A 13,817-nucleotide genomic window follows, 5' to 3' on the forward strand; every position below is an offset into this window, starting at 1 on the left:
TACGAGTTTTGTTTACTGTTCCTCTCCTACACACCTGTCATGGCAGTTTCTCAGGTGTGTAAAAGCTCCTGGTTGTAGCATCAGCACTACAGCAGCAGCAGTAGTAGTGGGAGTTTTATCAATGTGGGTTTCAGTGAAATCTTGTTGTTAAAGGAATAAGGAAAAAGGAATAGGAATAAATCAGGGAAATTATACATAAATGTCTTTGAGGAGTCGGTTTTGAGTTGAGATTTCAAATCCTCAGGGCACAGCAGGGTTTGCTGACCTGTTCCATAATCGCTTGATGAACATGGCATGGCTTGACACAATCAGGAGCACTTATTATGGTGATCTGAGAGGCCTAGTGGACCTGTATGGGATCAGCAATTCACTGATATGTAGTGAAGCCACATTGAGTAATGTCTTAGAAGTAAGTAGAGAGATGTCAAATTCCATCCTAAGTTTAACAGGAAGCCAGTCTAATGAGCCAGCACCAGGGTGAAAACTGTGGCTTTGAAGTCTCAGTAATCATGCAGCAGACTAATTGAGGTAGCTTGTTGGCTTAGAATAGAGACGTAACAATAGTTGAGATGTAAGGAGACAAAACAAGAGATCATTTGTTCAGGTTGTTGGAGAGATAAGAAGAGGCATAGTTTGGTTATGTTTCTTAATTGAAACACAACCAATAACATGATGACCAATAACTGAATAGATGACTCACAATCAAAACTTAAAATTTTAATGGGAATTTTTTTAAACCCATGTTCCTGGAAACAACCTTTGAGTCAGAAGCTTGAGTTCTGATGTAAAGTTTCAAAGGCCAGAACTTCAGTTTTCTTCTGATGTAACTGCAGGAAACTGTGAATCTTAATGGATTTTTTTAAAAATATTTTTTCTATACATAGGTAGTAATTTGTTTTTTTATTTTATATATGGTTTGTACTGTTTCAGGATCTAACATGTCCCTGAAATGTAGTGCCTTTCATATAATATGTATGGGTTTGTCAGTTCTTGATAAGTAGTTTTACAGTATTTTTGTTTCTCTTGTGACTTTCTTTTGAAGTATATAACCAAGGATTTTGATTTGTGTATTGCACTATAAGTGATGAATGAAAATTAATAATATAAGAGCTTATTTAAGTTGTTCTTAATTATATGCGTTTTAGTGCCCATTAATATTATGTTTAGAGGCTTGTCAATCTAAGGAGTTAATATCATTGTGATTTCCCATTATTCAGCCTGTCAGCATATGGACAACATAGTATTTTGTTTTTTGTGTTGCTCTTACCAGTAGTGAGAGACATATCTGTCCCCCCAGCATTATTTTTAATTGTGCTTCAGTCACTGGTAAATAGACCATATGAAATCAATAATTTAAAAAGACAAAGCAAGTTGCATAGTAAATAATTGAGACCCTGCTTATATTGTAATATCAGCAGCATAAACATGTTGCTATCATTACATGTAATAGTCATTAATACTCATTATGATGGAAAATGACATTGATATATTTACTACTAGCCTGGATATGCAAGTTGTCTATTACATGTTGAAGTGAAATATCATATTTCATTGGAACTTGGCCAAGTTCCCCCTTGGTATTTACCGCTTTGTTGACTTCCCGGTTGTTAATTTGGAAATTCCCAAACTTGTGAATTCACAAAGACTGTTTTAATGAATCATTTAACAGGTTTTAAAATGCTGAGAGCAATTGATACATGTGGCATTTTCCAAAGACAGACAAAAGGAGGCAGCAATACTTCATACAAAATATACAAAATTATTATTTGCCAGTTTTATCCTAATCATACTTATTACTTTTGCACTTTTTGTGGGTTGTTGTTCAGTCACAAATACATAAAGTTTTCCTCACAAAGAAACAAGCTGAGACAATCAAGCACATACATACACAGGCAAATGTACAGCGAACACCCCCCCACAACCCCTCATCTTGTTCTTCGTGTTCCAGTCACACAAAAAGAAAAAAAAAGAAACATTACATTTTACATGTACTTGAGCTGGAGCTGGAGCTGGGAGTAATCAAAGCCAAAGCCACCTACTCACCCACCAATATCTTGACACCTCTTTGTTTCTCACACTCTCCACTATTCAGCTGTTATTTCTCTCACCCACTACCTCCCTCTATTCACCTCCTCTCATCTCTCTCTCTGCTTTCCTGGCGGGAGTGGACCGAGGCAAATGTTGCCAAAGCAAAACGGCACCAAAAAGTGACTTAATATAATGTCACCAAAATTAGTAAAATAATAACAACTTAGTGAAAGAATGATCAGGAACCGTACTTTCCTTGTATGCACAAGTCTGTAATTACAACATGCAACATATACAATACATATAGTCTATGTGCAGTGAGAAGAGAAGACAGCATGTTGTAAAAGAAATCAGTCGGTGTAAGGTTTTATTTAATTAGGGCAGAGGTACCGTATGTCACTGTACTGAACTTTCAAATATAAAGATGTGTTGTAATGGCAGTATGATATATTAAGCAGCACAGCTTATTATAATGTATGACACTGACCCCATATGTGAAATCATCAATTACATTATCATTTCATATTTTAATTGTATTGTGTAGTATTGTATCATGTCATATCATAACAGCTTGTATCGTATTATATTGCATCATATATTTTACATCTTCTCTCTCTTTATCCCTGTTTGCTCCCTCCCTCTGTCCCTCCGTCCCTCCCTCCCTCTTTCCCATACACCCACTGCACCATCTACCAGGTGATGCTTCTGTGCGATGTGAGCAGCTGGACCTGTTGCTCCAGTGGGGCGCCGAGTTTCGCCAATCCTCATCACAATCACCTGAGGGAGAGAAGGTGCTGGAAGACCTGGTGGCCTTTGATGTCATCCTGGGAGACCTCAACTTTGACAACTGCTCTTCAGGTACACAGCGGCGCTAAATCAATATAAGCCATGCTGAACTTTTTTATTTTTATGTCAGTTCAAACAGCAACATGATCTCTCAATTTCTCTTCCTCCCTGAAAATGTATAAAAACCAAGAGGCACTGAATACTTGTCCATAATGTAAAATGTATTACAGTAGATATAAGACTCCTTACAGTTCTGACACCGGACAGATGCATGCTGTCAAGCTTTTTTTTAAATTATTTTTAGGTTGAAAATAATTAATGAGAAAAGCATAAAAGTGAAATACAATGTAGAAACACATGACTCATCACTGTCATCAGTAAGACATTACGATACCATTATTACTTTTCACATGATTTAGTTTTGTGCAAATAATTTCTTTCAGTTTCAAATTTAATATCACAGTTACTAAATAATACTTAGGGTTAAATATTTAATATATGAATACAACATGATGAAATATCATTACTTATATTTACTGTATGTATAACATTTTGAAAGAATCTAATACATGCTTCAGCTTATTATCAGGAAAAAAATGTATGTTCTATTTCTAGTTTCTATTTCACAGCCATTACTGACTGTTTTATTTCATAATTCCACTTCTGTGATTGGTTGTTTGTTCATTAAGACCAAAGCAACCAGTCACGTAAAGTCACACTTTGGTTCTCTATATGGAACAGGTCAAACAGGTGTCAAAAACTGGAAGAAAAAGTCTTAAGATCAGCTTTTTGTTCAGCTAGCTCATCTAAAGAATGAATAACTACATTATTTTACATTAGATTATGATATATAAATATATGCAAATAATAATTACTCACATTCACGTAACCAAATAACATAAATACTGTATACATAAAAATACACAAAATAGCTTTACTTATTACATGTGCTACATCCATCCTCCGTCTCTATCTGTAACGGTGTCCTCTTTGTGCTCTTATGTCTTTTCCAGAGGACAAGCTGGAGCAGCAGCATGCACTTTTTACTCAATACAAGGACCCATGTCGCCTGGGGCCAGGGGAGGACAAACCATGGGCTCTGGGTAACAGTACACACACATTCAAGTGCACACCGGCACACTCACAGATTCCTCTACGGACACATAAACTGTAGTGCACATAAACATTTAATACTTATAAAATATACACTAATGCCGCAAACTGTAGCTCCAAAATTGACAGTATAAATTGCAAGTGTTGCCATACACACACAACCTCTGTGGCAAATGAAATCTGGTGATCTATGCATGCAGAGCAGAGCAGACTATAATCTGGTTCTGTCTGGCTAAATTAGGATGCACCCGCTGTGTGAATTAAAATACACCCAGTACAGTGTGCTGATACATGGGCATTAGTGACGTAAAGACTGGAGGGTTTTGGTCTGGATATGAAATGTTATTTAGGCCAGCGGTATTTTGGGGACAGTGTGGGCAGAATGGAGTGAAAGGACTCGTTGAGAGAAGGGCTTATTTATTTGGACAGGCAGATTTTGTGCTTCCCGTTTGCTCGCTATTAGAAGCGGGGTGGGGGTGGTTGGGCGGTGGGGGGGGGGGGGGTGGAAACAGAAGAACAGATCAATGAATCTATGTAGCAAAGGGAAGGGAGATTATCTTATTTCATAAAGCTTATCCAAGGAAAATAGGCGTAAATGAATACAGTGGCAGCCAGCTTTTGTCAGATATTGAACTGACCATATGTCGATAGTTTTATTAAACAAGCTCCAGAAATCTTGTGCCTGCAACCGACCCAGACAGCTGGCAGGGATTGTCCTGCATTAAACTTACATGGGACTTACAGCTGGCCTGACACCACTTAATAACTGAGAACAGTGACACACAGGTAAATTCACACGGTCAGAGCTGTGAATATTAAATGTCTGATGATGTGTTTGAGCTCAAGTTGTCAACCATAGACCAAAAACCCAACATGTAAAGAGACAGTGGCCTTTCATTTATTTTAGGAGATCTGGTAAAGATTGGTGTGAACAACATTTATTTTGATTCCCACTCAAACACCACAGCTTGTTGGCAATTCCTTCATTTTTTCCCCAAACATGTAAAAAGTAGCACAAGCAGCCGGTCTGTGTAGCTGAGTATGCCTGCCTGACACCTCAACATCTTTATTTCAGTGAGCTAAACCTGCTGTTAGACTTGTTCCTACTCAGATACCTACTTTTCATAAGAGCTGCCAACACTTGTGAACTGAGTGCTACTCTCTACTTACTGGGCATTTTAAACACATTATCCTGCCCACATCCTCATATCCTTATGGCCAAAAGTATTTCTGAGTGCTCATCTCTCTCTGGCTATGCACTAGTTAATGACAGTAGATTGTGGTCAGCAGATCCATAAAGGAAGATATATAGTATACATCTGCTGACCACTGGTGCCATTTTACCCTCCTCTCACATTCTCTTTAAATTGAGAGTTAATACTTCTATATTGCAACACTTACAGTTGTTTTCATGTCAACAGCAACAGTGAAAAGAACAGCTGTGAGTCGGTCTGTCGTGTAGGTGCCCTGAATGGTTTGAGTCAAGCCCTGCATATTTCTGGACCTCAAAATTGATATTTGAATGTAACAGAGCAGAAGTTAATATGGAGTGACAGGGGGAAGGGGAGAAATATGGTACTACACACAACAAGACACATGCAGACCATAGATGTATTACAGGCAGTAAAGTTACTGTTTGCAGTGAGCGGCAGGGTTTCTTGTGTTTCAGGCTTTCTTCCACATTTCAGCACAGAGATCAGTCCATAATGAAAACTGAAAAGAGCACAAAAGCCTTAAATTGCATGTCTTTATTTAGCGGAGATGTGCACATGCCAAGCTCTCCACAATAACAATCCAATTTCCATGTATTTGCTTCTTTTACTTCTCTATTTTTTTTGAATTTACAATGTTATCTACTGAAACGTCTGTCAGAATAGGCTACAGCTATTAATGTGACTTTGAAGGTCTAAAATGTGTTAGATTAATGTCTACATTTTACATTAATATTGTTCAGCTGTCACATCACCCAGCTGTGCATCAGATTATTTCCTTTAACTTCTTTAAATACCTGCAGCATTACACAGCAGCTGAAACAATAAGTGCGAGAGAATGATCTAAGCATTTCTGCCTGTGGCACATCAGCAGTAACTTGATTAACACTAGATGGGTCAGGATCCAACCCTAATTATGTTCTGTGTTCTGCTACACATGCACTCCATTGATTGTATATAAAAAGGTCAGATGTTACACACAGATTCAGGTTTATATGGTGGAATTTTTTGTAATAAAGCAGCCATTATACATGAATCCTAAGCTCCATCAAAGGTGTAAAAACATTTTTATTTAAAGTAGATAAAAGGTAAAAGTCCAATATGAGCCTAAAACCTCATACTAACTTGGATACCCATCCCCCATCCCCCATCCCCAATGTCTGACTGAAGATTTCATCCTGTGTAAAACATTACATGGAGCTGTGCTGGAGTGGGTATCTGGTTCAAAGTGCCGGTGAGACAATGAAACAGCAAGTTCAGTTGGAGTAACAGTTTATTGCATTTGAAGGCTGATTAGAAAAACAAAGCACAGCAGTTTGTAATACTCACAACTCAGGAAAGTTATCACATTGCAACCCTGTTTACTAGTGTGCACATATGATCTGTGTCCGCAAACAACCCCCCAGAAAAAGTATGAATGGAATGGTGGACCATGTGTAAGTGGAGGATTTGGAGGTTCTTTACTGGGCCCAAGAAAGTCCTCACTAGACTGAGGAGTAGTTGTATTTGACTCTTACTTCATCAACAAGGAATTAGCAAAATGCGAGAATGTGTAAAAGCGACTCTTCTCTTCTCCACATTATTACTTTCAATGAGAGCATTTAAAGAGCAGTCAGTAAACATGATTAGAAATGTGTGCAGCAGTGTGTGTCTGCCTGCACTGTGATACATTTTAATGTGATTATGTGCTGTCACTCAACAGGTACACTACTGGATACCAGTGGCCTTTATGATGATGAGGTCAGTTCACCGGAAAGTTTACAAAAGTAAGTCACACACACACACACATACATACACACACACACGCATGCTTGTTTTTGTCACTTTGGAGGACACCGGAGGACACACTAATCATTCATTCATTCATTCATTCATTCACTCAGACCTAAACAAACCTTTACTACAATCCAGGCCATATTCTATTCAAAAACTAAGACTTAACCCTAAAATTGGAGTGGTTTGCATTGTGAGGTGGGGCCTTTTTTTGTCCTCACTATGTGATATAAAGGTGTCTTCATTCAAGGTCAGAAACAAGAAGTAGTCCTCAACACAAGCTCATAAAACCCCATACCTGTTTTAGTTTTGCTTTTCGTTTTCTGTTTTCTGACATACTTACTTCTCTGTTAGTCAGAAGCTACTTTTATCTCTTCAAGCACCTGTTTATGACACAGGCATTGCAGTAGTTGTAATTTGCCAGAACTGACAGTGCAGGCATTGACTCAGTGGTTTGCAAGAGAAACAGCAAGAAGCCACCTGTGCACCCTAATGGAAAACGTGCAATTGCACAGTCGGTAGCAGCTTTCTGGAATACTTCATTGACCTCATTGATATTAATTGCACTAAGATAAATATGAATTTACTTATATCTTGTAACGAGGGGGTAAATTGTTATTAGTTATGTGGGAAGAGGAGGGAGGTGGGTGGGGGTTGTTGCCCTGGGTGTTCGTGTGTGTGTGTGTGTGTGTGTGTGTGTGTGTGTGTGTGTGTGTTTGTGTGTGTGTGTGTGTGTGTGTGTGTGTGTGTGTGTGTTCATAGACTACAAATAAGGAGAGACAACTCTCCGCTTTGAAAACTAAAATCCTAATCAAAGTCATTCTACTATACGATACTTGATACTTTCATTTTCCTGTATTTGGTCTGTCTTCAGTTTAATGATCGTCTCACATCTCTGTCTGTCTCTCTCAGAGTGATGGAGAATGAAGAGGGGAGGAAGGAGTACCTGGTGTTTCCTCCCAGTAAGAGCCAGTGTCCTGCCAGCAGTCAGAAGGGGAGGAAGATCCCGCTGAAGGGCAATGGACGCCGGATTGACTACATCCTGTACAGCGATGAGAGCCTGCAGCAGGACTGGAAACTGGTATGGTTAAGCAAAGGATTACAAGAAAAGTCTTATAGGATAAGGCTGGCCGTATCCAATGTTTTCCTTATTGTCAACAAATCCCATGAAAAGACCAAAACCAACAATAGATTGATCCTACAAACAAGCATCGTGTGTGTATCCACAGCCTGATGCATCGTATTCCTCTGTGTGGTAGATCTCCATTGTTGTCCAAAAACTGTTTAAGACAAATAAGTGAGCCACATTGTTGCAGTGATCGACATGTTCCTTCAGTGACCATGTAGGTACCATGACGGAAAAACCAGTACAAGCCTGAATACTTGACACTTTGGGCCAATTTCTTGGACCAGGATTAAGTCTAATCCAAGAATAGACTTGTTTCTGAATGGATATTTTTACCAGTTACCTTGTCTTAAATCTAGGACTAGGTTTAATCTCTGTCTGAGAAACTAGACATTTATGTATAATATTGACACTATTCCAATTTGGGGATATTAGTATTATAGAAAACAAATATGTATTCTTCCCAACATGTCTGGCTTAAGACCCCTTAAGATAAAGCAATGTCTTTTTGCAACACCTCATTACTGGTTGCATTTGTACCAATTTCCTTTCTATTGCTATATTATTAAGTTATTCACAAGTACAAATCATGCAATTACCCACAAGAAAAAATAATAAGATGAGTAAGCAAATTAAATATAATTTTTAAAACGAAAATGTTCTTTCTGCTTTCCTCTCCTGTTTATATCATCCAGCACCTGCTCAAATGTATCTTAAGAACCCATGTGAGGTCCCAATAGTTAGGTTTGGCCAATAACAAGTTTATTACAACATGTTATTTTTAACTACACTGAAACAAACCTGTATTTGCATTCTGATTAATGACAAAGCCTGGGGCACTCAATAAGTCAAACTCTTTCAGTGCATACAATATGTTGACAAGCAGGAACAAAGCAATATGAATTGGAATCATATTTTAACATCAAACATGAATCTCTGTGCAGCAGTCACCTGTCAGATATGCATGTTTGAAGGTTTGATTTGTGGAAATTGGATGAAATAAATCTGAAGCATCATGACTAGACTGGGAACTATAAGCAGGGTTATACAGTATGAGACAACTGGCCAAGAGAAGCAGCCAAGTGATTCTAAAACTGGTTTTGCACATAAATTCAATTTCCAACAAGTCATTATTCAATAAGTCTACTGACAGAGTGAGATTATTGGGTTTCCATTCACAGCAACTTTGTGCAAGAGTTCTGTTGAATTAAGGCCTAGTTTCTTATCATCAGGGAAATGACCTGCTTTATTCTGCCTTGATTCATTTCCTAGCAACAAGTCACTTGTTATCCCGAACCATGCGAGACAGCACTGGAAAACAGTGGCATTATCTCACACCAAAGCAAAATGTTTGACTCAGGAAAAGCATAAAAATATTTGAAGACATACAACTTAGTGAGGAGAATAGTGAAACACAACCACAGTAACTGGAAAGGAAGAGAATGAGGGCAGTGCTGACATCTCGTCTGTCTGTGCAAGGCATTGGAGAAGATTGAAAAATCAAATCACATTATTTGCATAGAACATCTCTCTTTTCCTTCTTGACTCTCTCTCTCTCTCTCTCTCTCTCCCTCTCTCTCTCTCTCTCTCTCTCTCTATCTCTCTCTATCTCTCTCTCTGTCTCTCAAATTAACAGCTGCTTGATGCCACCTTGTGCCTGAGTGTAGTTACTGTAACACCATTTCACTTATCACTGACTGCCAAGTGAAACTGGCACAATATATTGGTGTTTTGCGTCCTCACCTCAAACCACTTGAAACAGTTTTCATAACATCCCATTTCCTCACGTGTTTTTTCTGTTTATTCAGTTGCTTTATACTCACTTATCCTTCTCTTATCTCACACATATCTGAAAAATGATCAAAAGTTAATTTTGAATGGTGGTCAAATAAAATGCATCAATATTATGAAATGAATTGAACTATGTAATACAAGTCCTGAAGTAATTACGTATTTAATTAGTATTTTAAATATTTTAAAGTATTTTATATACAGGACTAACACTGGTAGTGATAACAGTCAGTAGTCGTTAAGTCCCTATATACCCAAATGTATGTAAATAGCCCTATGTACATATTTTTGGTGTGGGGCTGTCTATCATATTTTTGGACCAGTCCCTTTCTGGTTTCATTGAAGGGAAGTGTTAAAGCTTGGGCAAACAATGAAGATGTGGGGCAATAGTTTGGGGAAGGCCCTTTTCAGTTTTGGTCATGACTAATACTCTGGTGGCTGATCTGAGAAAAATTCCAGGAGACAATTACCATACATCTAGTGAAAAGCGTAAAACCAGAAGAGTGCAGATGGTCTACAGTGGCATATTGATACCCAGGGTTCCAGAAATGAAAGATTTGGTTGAGGCTACTATTGAACATTCAGAAATGAAATAAAGAGAAAACACTGAAATAGGCATGATGACCAGAAACTCCAAATAAACCCTTATGTTTCTCTGTATCAGTGATGGGACGTTCCGAAGTACATTTCCTCAGTAGTGTCATAATTTTGAGATACCTTGTAAGGTTCATAGGAATTTCCATGTTAAGCAATGTTATACTTCTACTCCAATTGATGAGGAAAAAACAGATGAAACCACGGGAAAAGCAGGAGCAGCCTGTACAGAACAGACAAAGATAGCCAAACTACAAAAATACAACATGGTCACAAATGACTTTGCAAATGAAAGGTCCTGCACACCCACACAGGTGTTAATTGGGTGGAACTATGCTGGGAATTACATGATGTAAACAAGCTATATGCGCTAATAAGCTGTCCTGCTCAAACAGGTGGAAGGTTGGGAGAGATGTCATTCAAGCACAGTTTGTACACACCCACAGTGTCTTGAGAAGATATCTAATTATAGACATAGTGAACATCTGTGTGGGTGGACTATGGATGTAAACAGGCCAGCTTACAGACACATATATGATCACTCTATAACATATGATGCTTTCATGCAGATTTAAAATACAGAATAAAACTTGTGAATGATCGTGACTCTTCTCCTCCCCCTGCAGGATATCGAAGAGTTCAGCTTTGTAACCCAGTTGGCCGGCCTGACCGACCATCTGTCTGTGGCCATGCGATTGGCTGTGTCCACCGGGGAAGAGGAGCCTTAGATTTGATCACCTGCGCTTTTAAAATTTACTGCCATGGAAGGATGACAGACAACCAAGAGAAGAAAAAGAAATGAAGAATTGACAGATATGGAGCAGCTTGAGAGAGACACAATGCAGTATTGCGAGAGGGCTGAAAGGACAGCGAAAAAGGATGGAAGAATCATTGCATGAGTGCTCAGTTGATGGATGGATATAAAGGCGATGGAGGAGAGCATTAGCTGGGGAGTGATAGGAAAGAGAAAGACTCTGGAGAGGAGAGATAAGCAGGGGGATTCTGTTTAGAAAGCCAGAGAGATATTCATCCTCCTGGGAAAACCACACAAACACACACCCCTCACACACAAACACAAGTGATGAACATTTTGACTGTTGAATATCGACTGGCCTCTCTGCTCCTCTTCTCTCCATATGGACAACAACCATTGGACTGAGGGTTTTATTTACAGTGAATTGTTTCATGTAGCCAATTTACACACACTCCTTTTATTGAATCTGTTTTAGCCGTAGTGTAAGTATGTTTTTTTTATGTTTCTACCTGCAGGGACAGTTGGATCCTCATTCTTTAGTGAACGGTGTATAAACGGAAAATACATTAAGTGATGAGATTGAAGCGTCCAGCTACAGACTGGCCTGTACACTGACCGTCTGTGTCCTTGTGTCGTGCTCCTTCAAGAAAGGCTAATGGTCAGTTCAGCTGTCAGTTATTTACCTTACTACCCCCACATCAGTCCCAGGAACCTCAACAAGTGTCTTTTTTTCTAAAAAAAAAAAACCTAAAATCTTGTCTTTCTAAAAGGAGAAAAATAATATGATACAATTTCTATTGTCGCCACACCACTTTTTATAGGGAGTTTAAATGCCTGTTTAATACTATATGGTATGTTTCTAAAAAAAAAAAAAAAAGAGGTATTATATAAAGGGACATGGAATTGGAGGAAAAGTTGTTTGATGCAATGTGATGACTATAGCATGTTTTTCAGCCGTGACTGGTGAAAATGAGGAAAGTAAAGGACATGTTTTTGGTGTAATAGTGGGAAGTGATGCTTTGCTGATGCATGATGGGAAATGGTATCAGTTTACAACCTTAATATAGCGGCTTGATACATACTTGCTAGAGTCTGGATGCCTGACAAGTCAAGAGGCATTTTGCCCTGAAACACACACTTACTGTATGCCAGTGTGATATTTCTGCATGTGATACACCCTGCTAATGACACTTAACACACACAAAGATACGCACGGAAACATATTGAGGATTTACATAAAGCAGGTACATGTCATGTTCAGAGGGATTCCAGTTGATGTACTGTAACATAACTTCTGGCGGCCATATTGGAGGTCCTCAAATGACATGACTTGGTTGTTTTTGAGTAGATATTATCAGCTTGTTAGCTAGCAAACCACTGTAGCTATCTGGTTAGCGAGTCTTCACAGTCTTGTAAGCACGTCTGATTTGTGCACTAATTAAGTATACAGCCCAGTTTTTGATTTTAGCACAGCCAGTTGTCCAGTGGACCACCATGATGACAGCCATATTGTGACACAACTGCAAAACCTCATAAAGAAACATTTTAAAGAGGTACAGGTTGCACACTCCCTGTACAACATGCCAAGTATATGTAAAAACATTTTTGTAAAGTTCTAAATGATCCCAAAGATTGACAGTCCACCATAAATATACTGAATTCATGTTGTGCAAAGCTTAATGAATAGCCTACACACACACACACGCCCAGCATACAAAGTACACACACATGAAGTAGTGTAACACTACAATGCAACATGAATTAGAGTGAATTAAGACTGAACACAAAGCAAACATTAGAGTTCAGTCTGAACACACCTGCTGGTTGAACTACTGTAACTTCAGATGCATATCAATGCAGAAATGACATCTGGCATATTTTGACTTATTATAATGATATTATAGCCTGGCATTCACATTTGTAACCCCCAATCTTAAACAAAGCCACACAGACCTTGGTGTCAAACAGGAACTGGAGTCTTGTGAAGGCTGAATACATTTTGACAGGTAGACAAAGTAGCTGTTGAGTGCTGAGATTTTTGTCCTTTTGTCCACTGTGGATCTTTGGTTATGGTGCTTCGGTAAAAGTTGGAACGACATGGAAAGCAGACACGTTTCAGTAAGTGATAATAATGGAACAATGGTGAATGCTTAAATGTATGTTAATGGTAAAGTTACACAAAAAAGGATTAGCCATAAAGTCAGTAAAATTAGCAAAATAATTTCAGTTACACATCAATATCTATCTTAAGTTTGCTAAGATTAGCTAATATTCGCTAACATTAGCAATTGGTTTTGTATGGTCAAACTACTGGTCATACCAGACTAAGTGAGGCTGTAGCAGTTAAACCCCTGACAGTGAGTTTTATAACTCGTGAATTCAACTTTTACTTAGTATGGTGCATCAAATCAATGATCTACTGGGGACACATGGATCAAGTTGGTCTCCATGATTGGATAACTACCAAAATCATAGATATATTTGTTTTAGAGCTATGTGTAAAACATAATATTGATGTATAATGAGAGCTGGATACCGGACCAAAAATGGCACCCCTTCTAGCTTCGGAGTTTGCTTCTGTGTTATGTGGCCCACTGAGTATGCACAGTAATGTATCCCCCGCTGGCCCTACCTGTGAGTT

At 38.5% G+C, this 13,817-nt stretch overlaps 1 protein-coding gene across 1 annotated transcript in view; it reads left to right on the plus strand.

Moving 5' to 3' along the window:
- Nucleotides 1–11,356, plus strand: part of smpd3 (sphingomyelin phosphodiesterase 3) — a 29,557-nt gene extending 18,201 nt beyond the window's left edge. Inside the window, exons 5-9 of the mRNA XM_053319358.1 lie at nt 2,725–2,886; nt 3,828–3,917; nt 6,841–6,904; nt 7,824–7,992; nt 11,049–11,356. Of these exons, the coding sequence (XP_053175333.1) occupies nt 2,725–2,886; nt 3,828–3,917; nt 6,841–6,904; nt 7,824–7,992; nt 11,049–11,150 (587 nt within the window). The 3' untranslated portion in view covers nt 11,151–11,356. The remainder of the gene's footprint in view (nt 1–2,724; nt 2,887–3,827; nt 3,918–6,840; nt 6,905–7,823; nt 7,993–11,048) is intronic.
- The last annotated feature ends 2,461 nt before the right edge of the window (nt 11,357–13,817 follow it).

Source organism: Scomber japonicus, chromosome 5 (assembly GCF_027409825.1).
Source record: "Scomber japonicus isolate fScoJap1 chromosome 5, fScoJap1.pri, whole genome shotgun sequence".
NCBI lineage: Eukaryota > Metazoa > Chordata > Actinopteri > Scombriformes > Scombridae > Scomber > Scomber japonicus.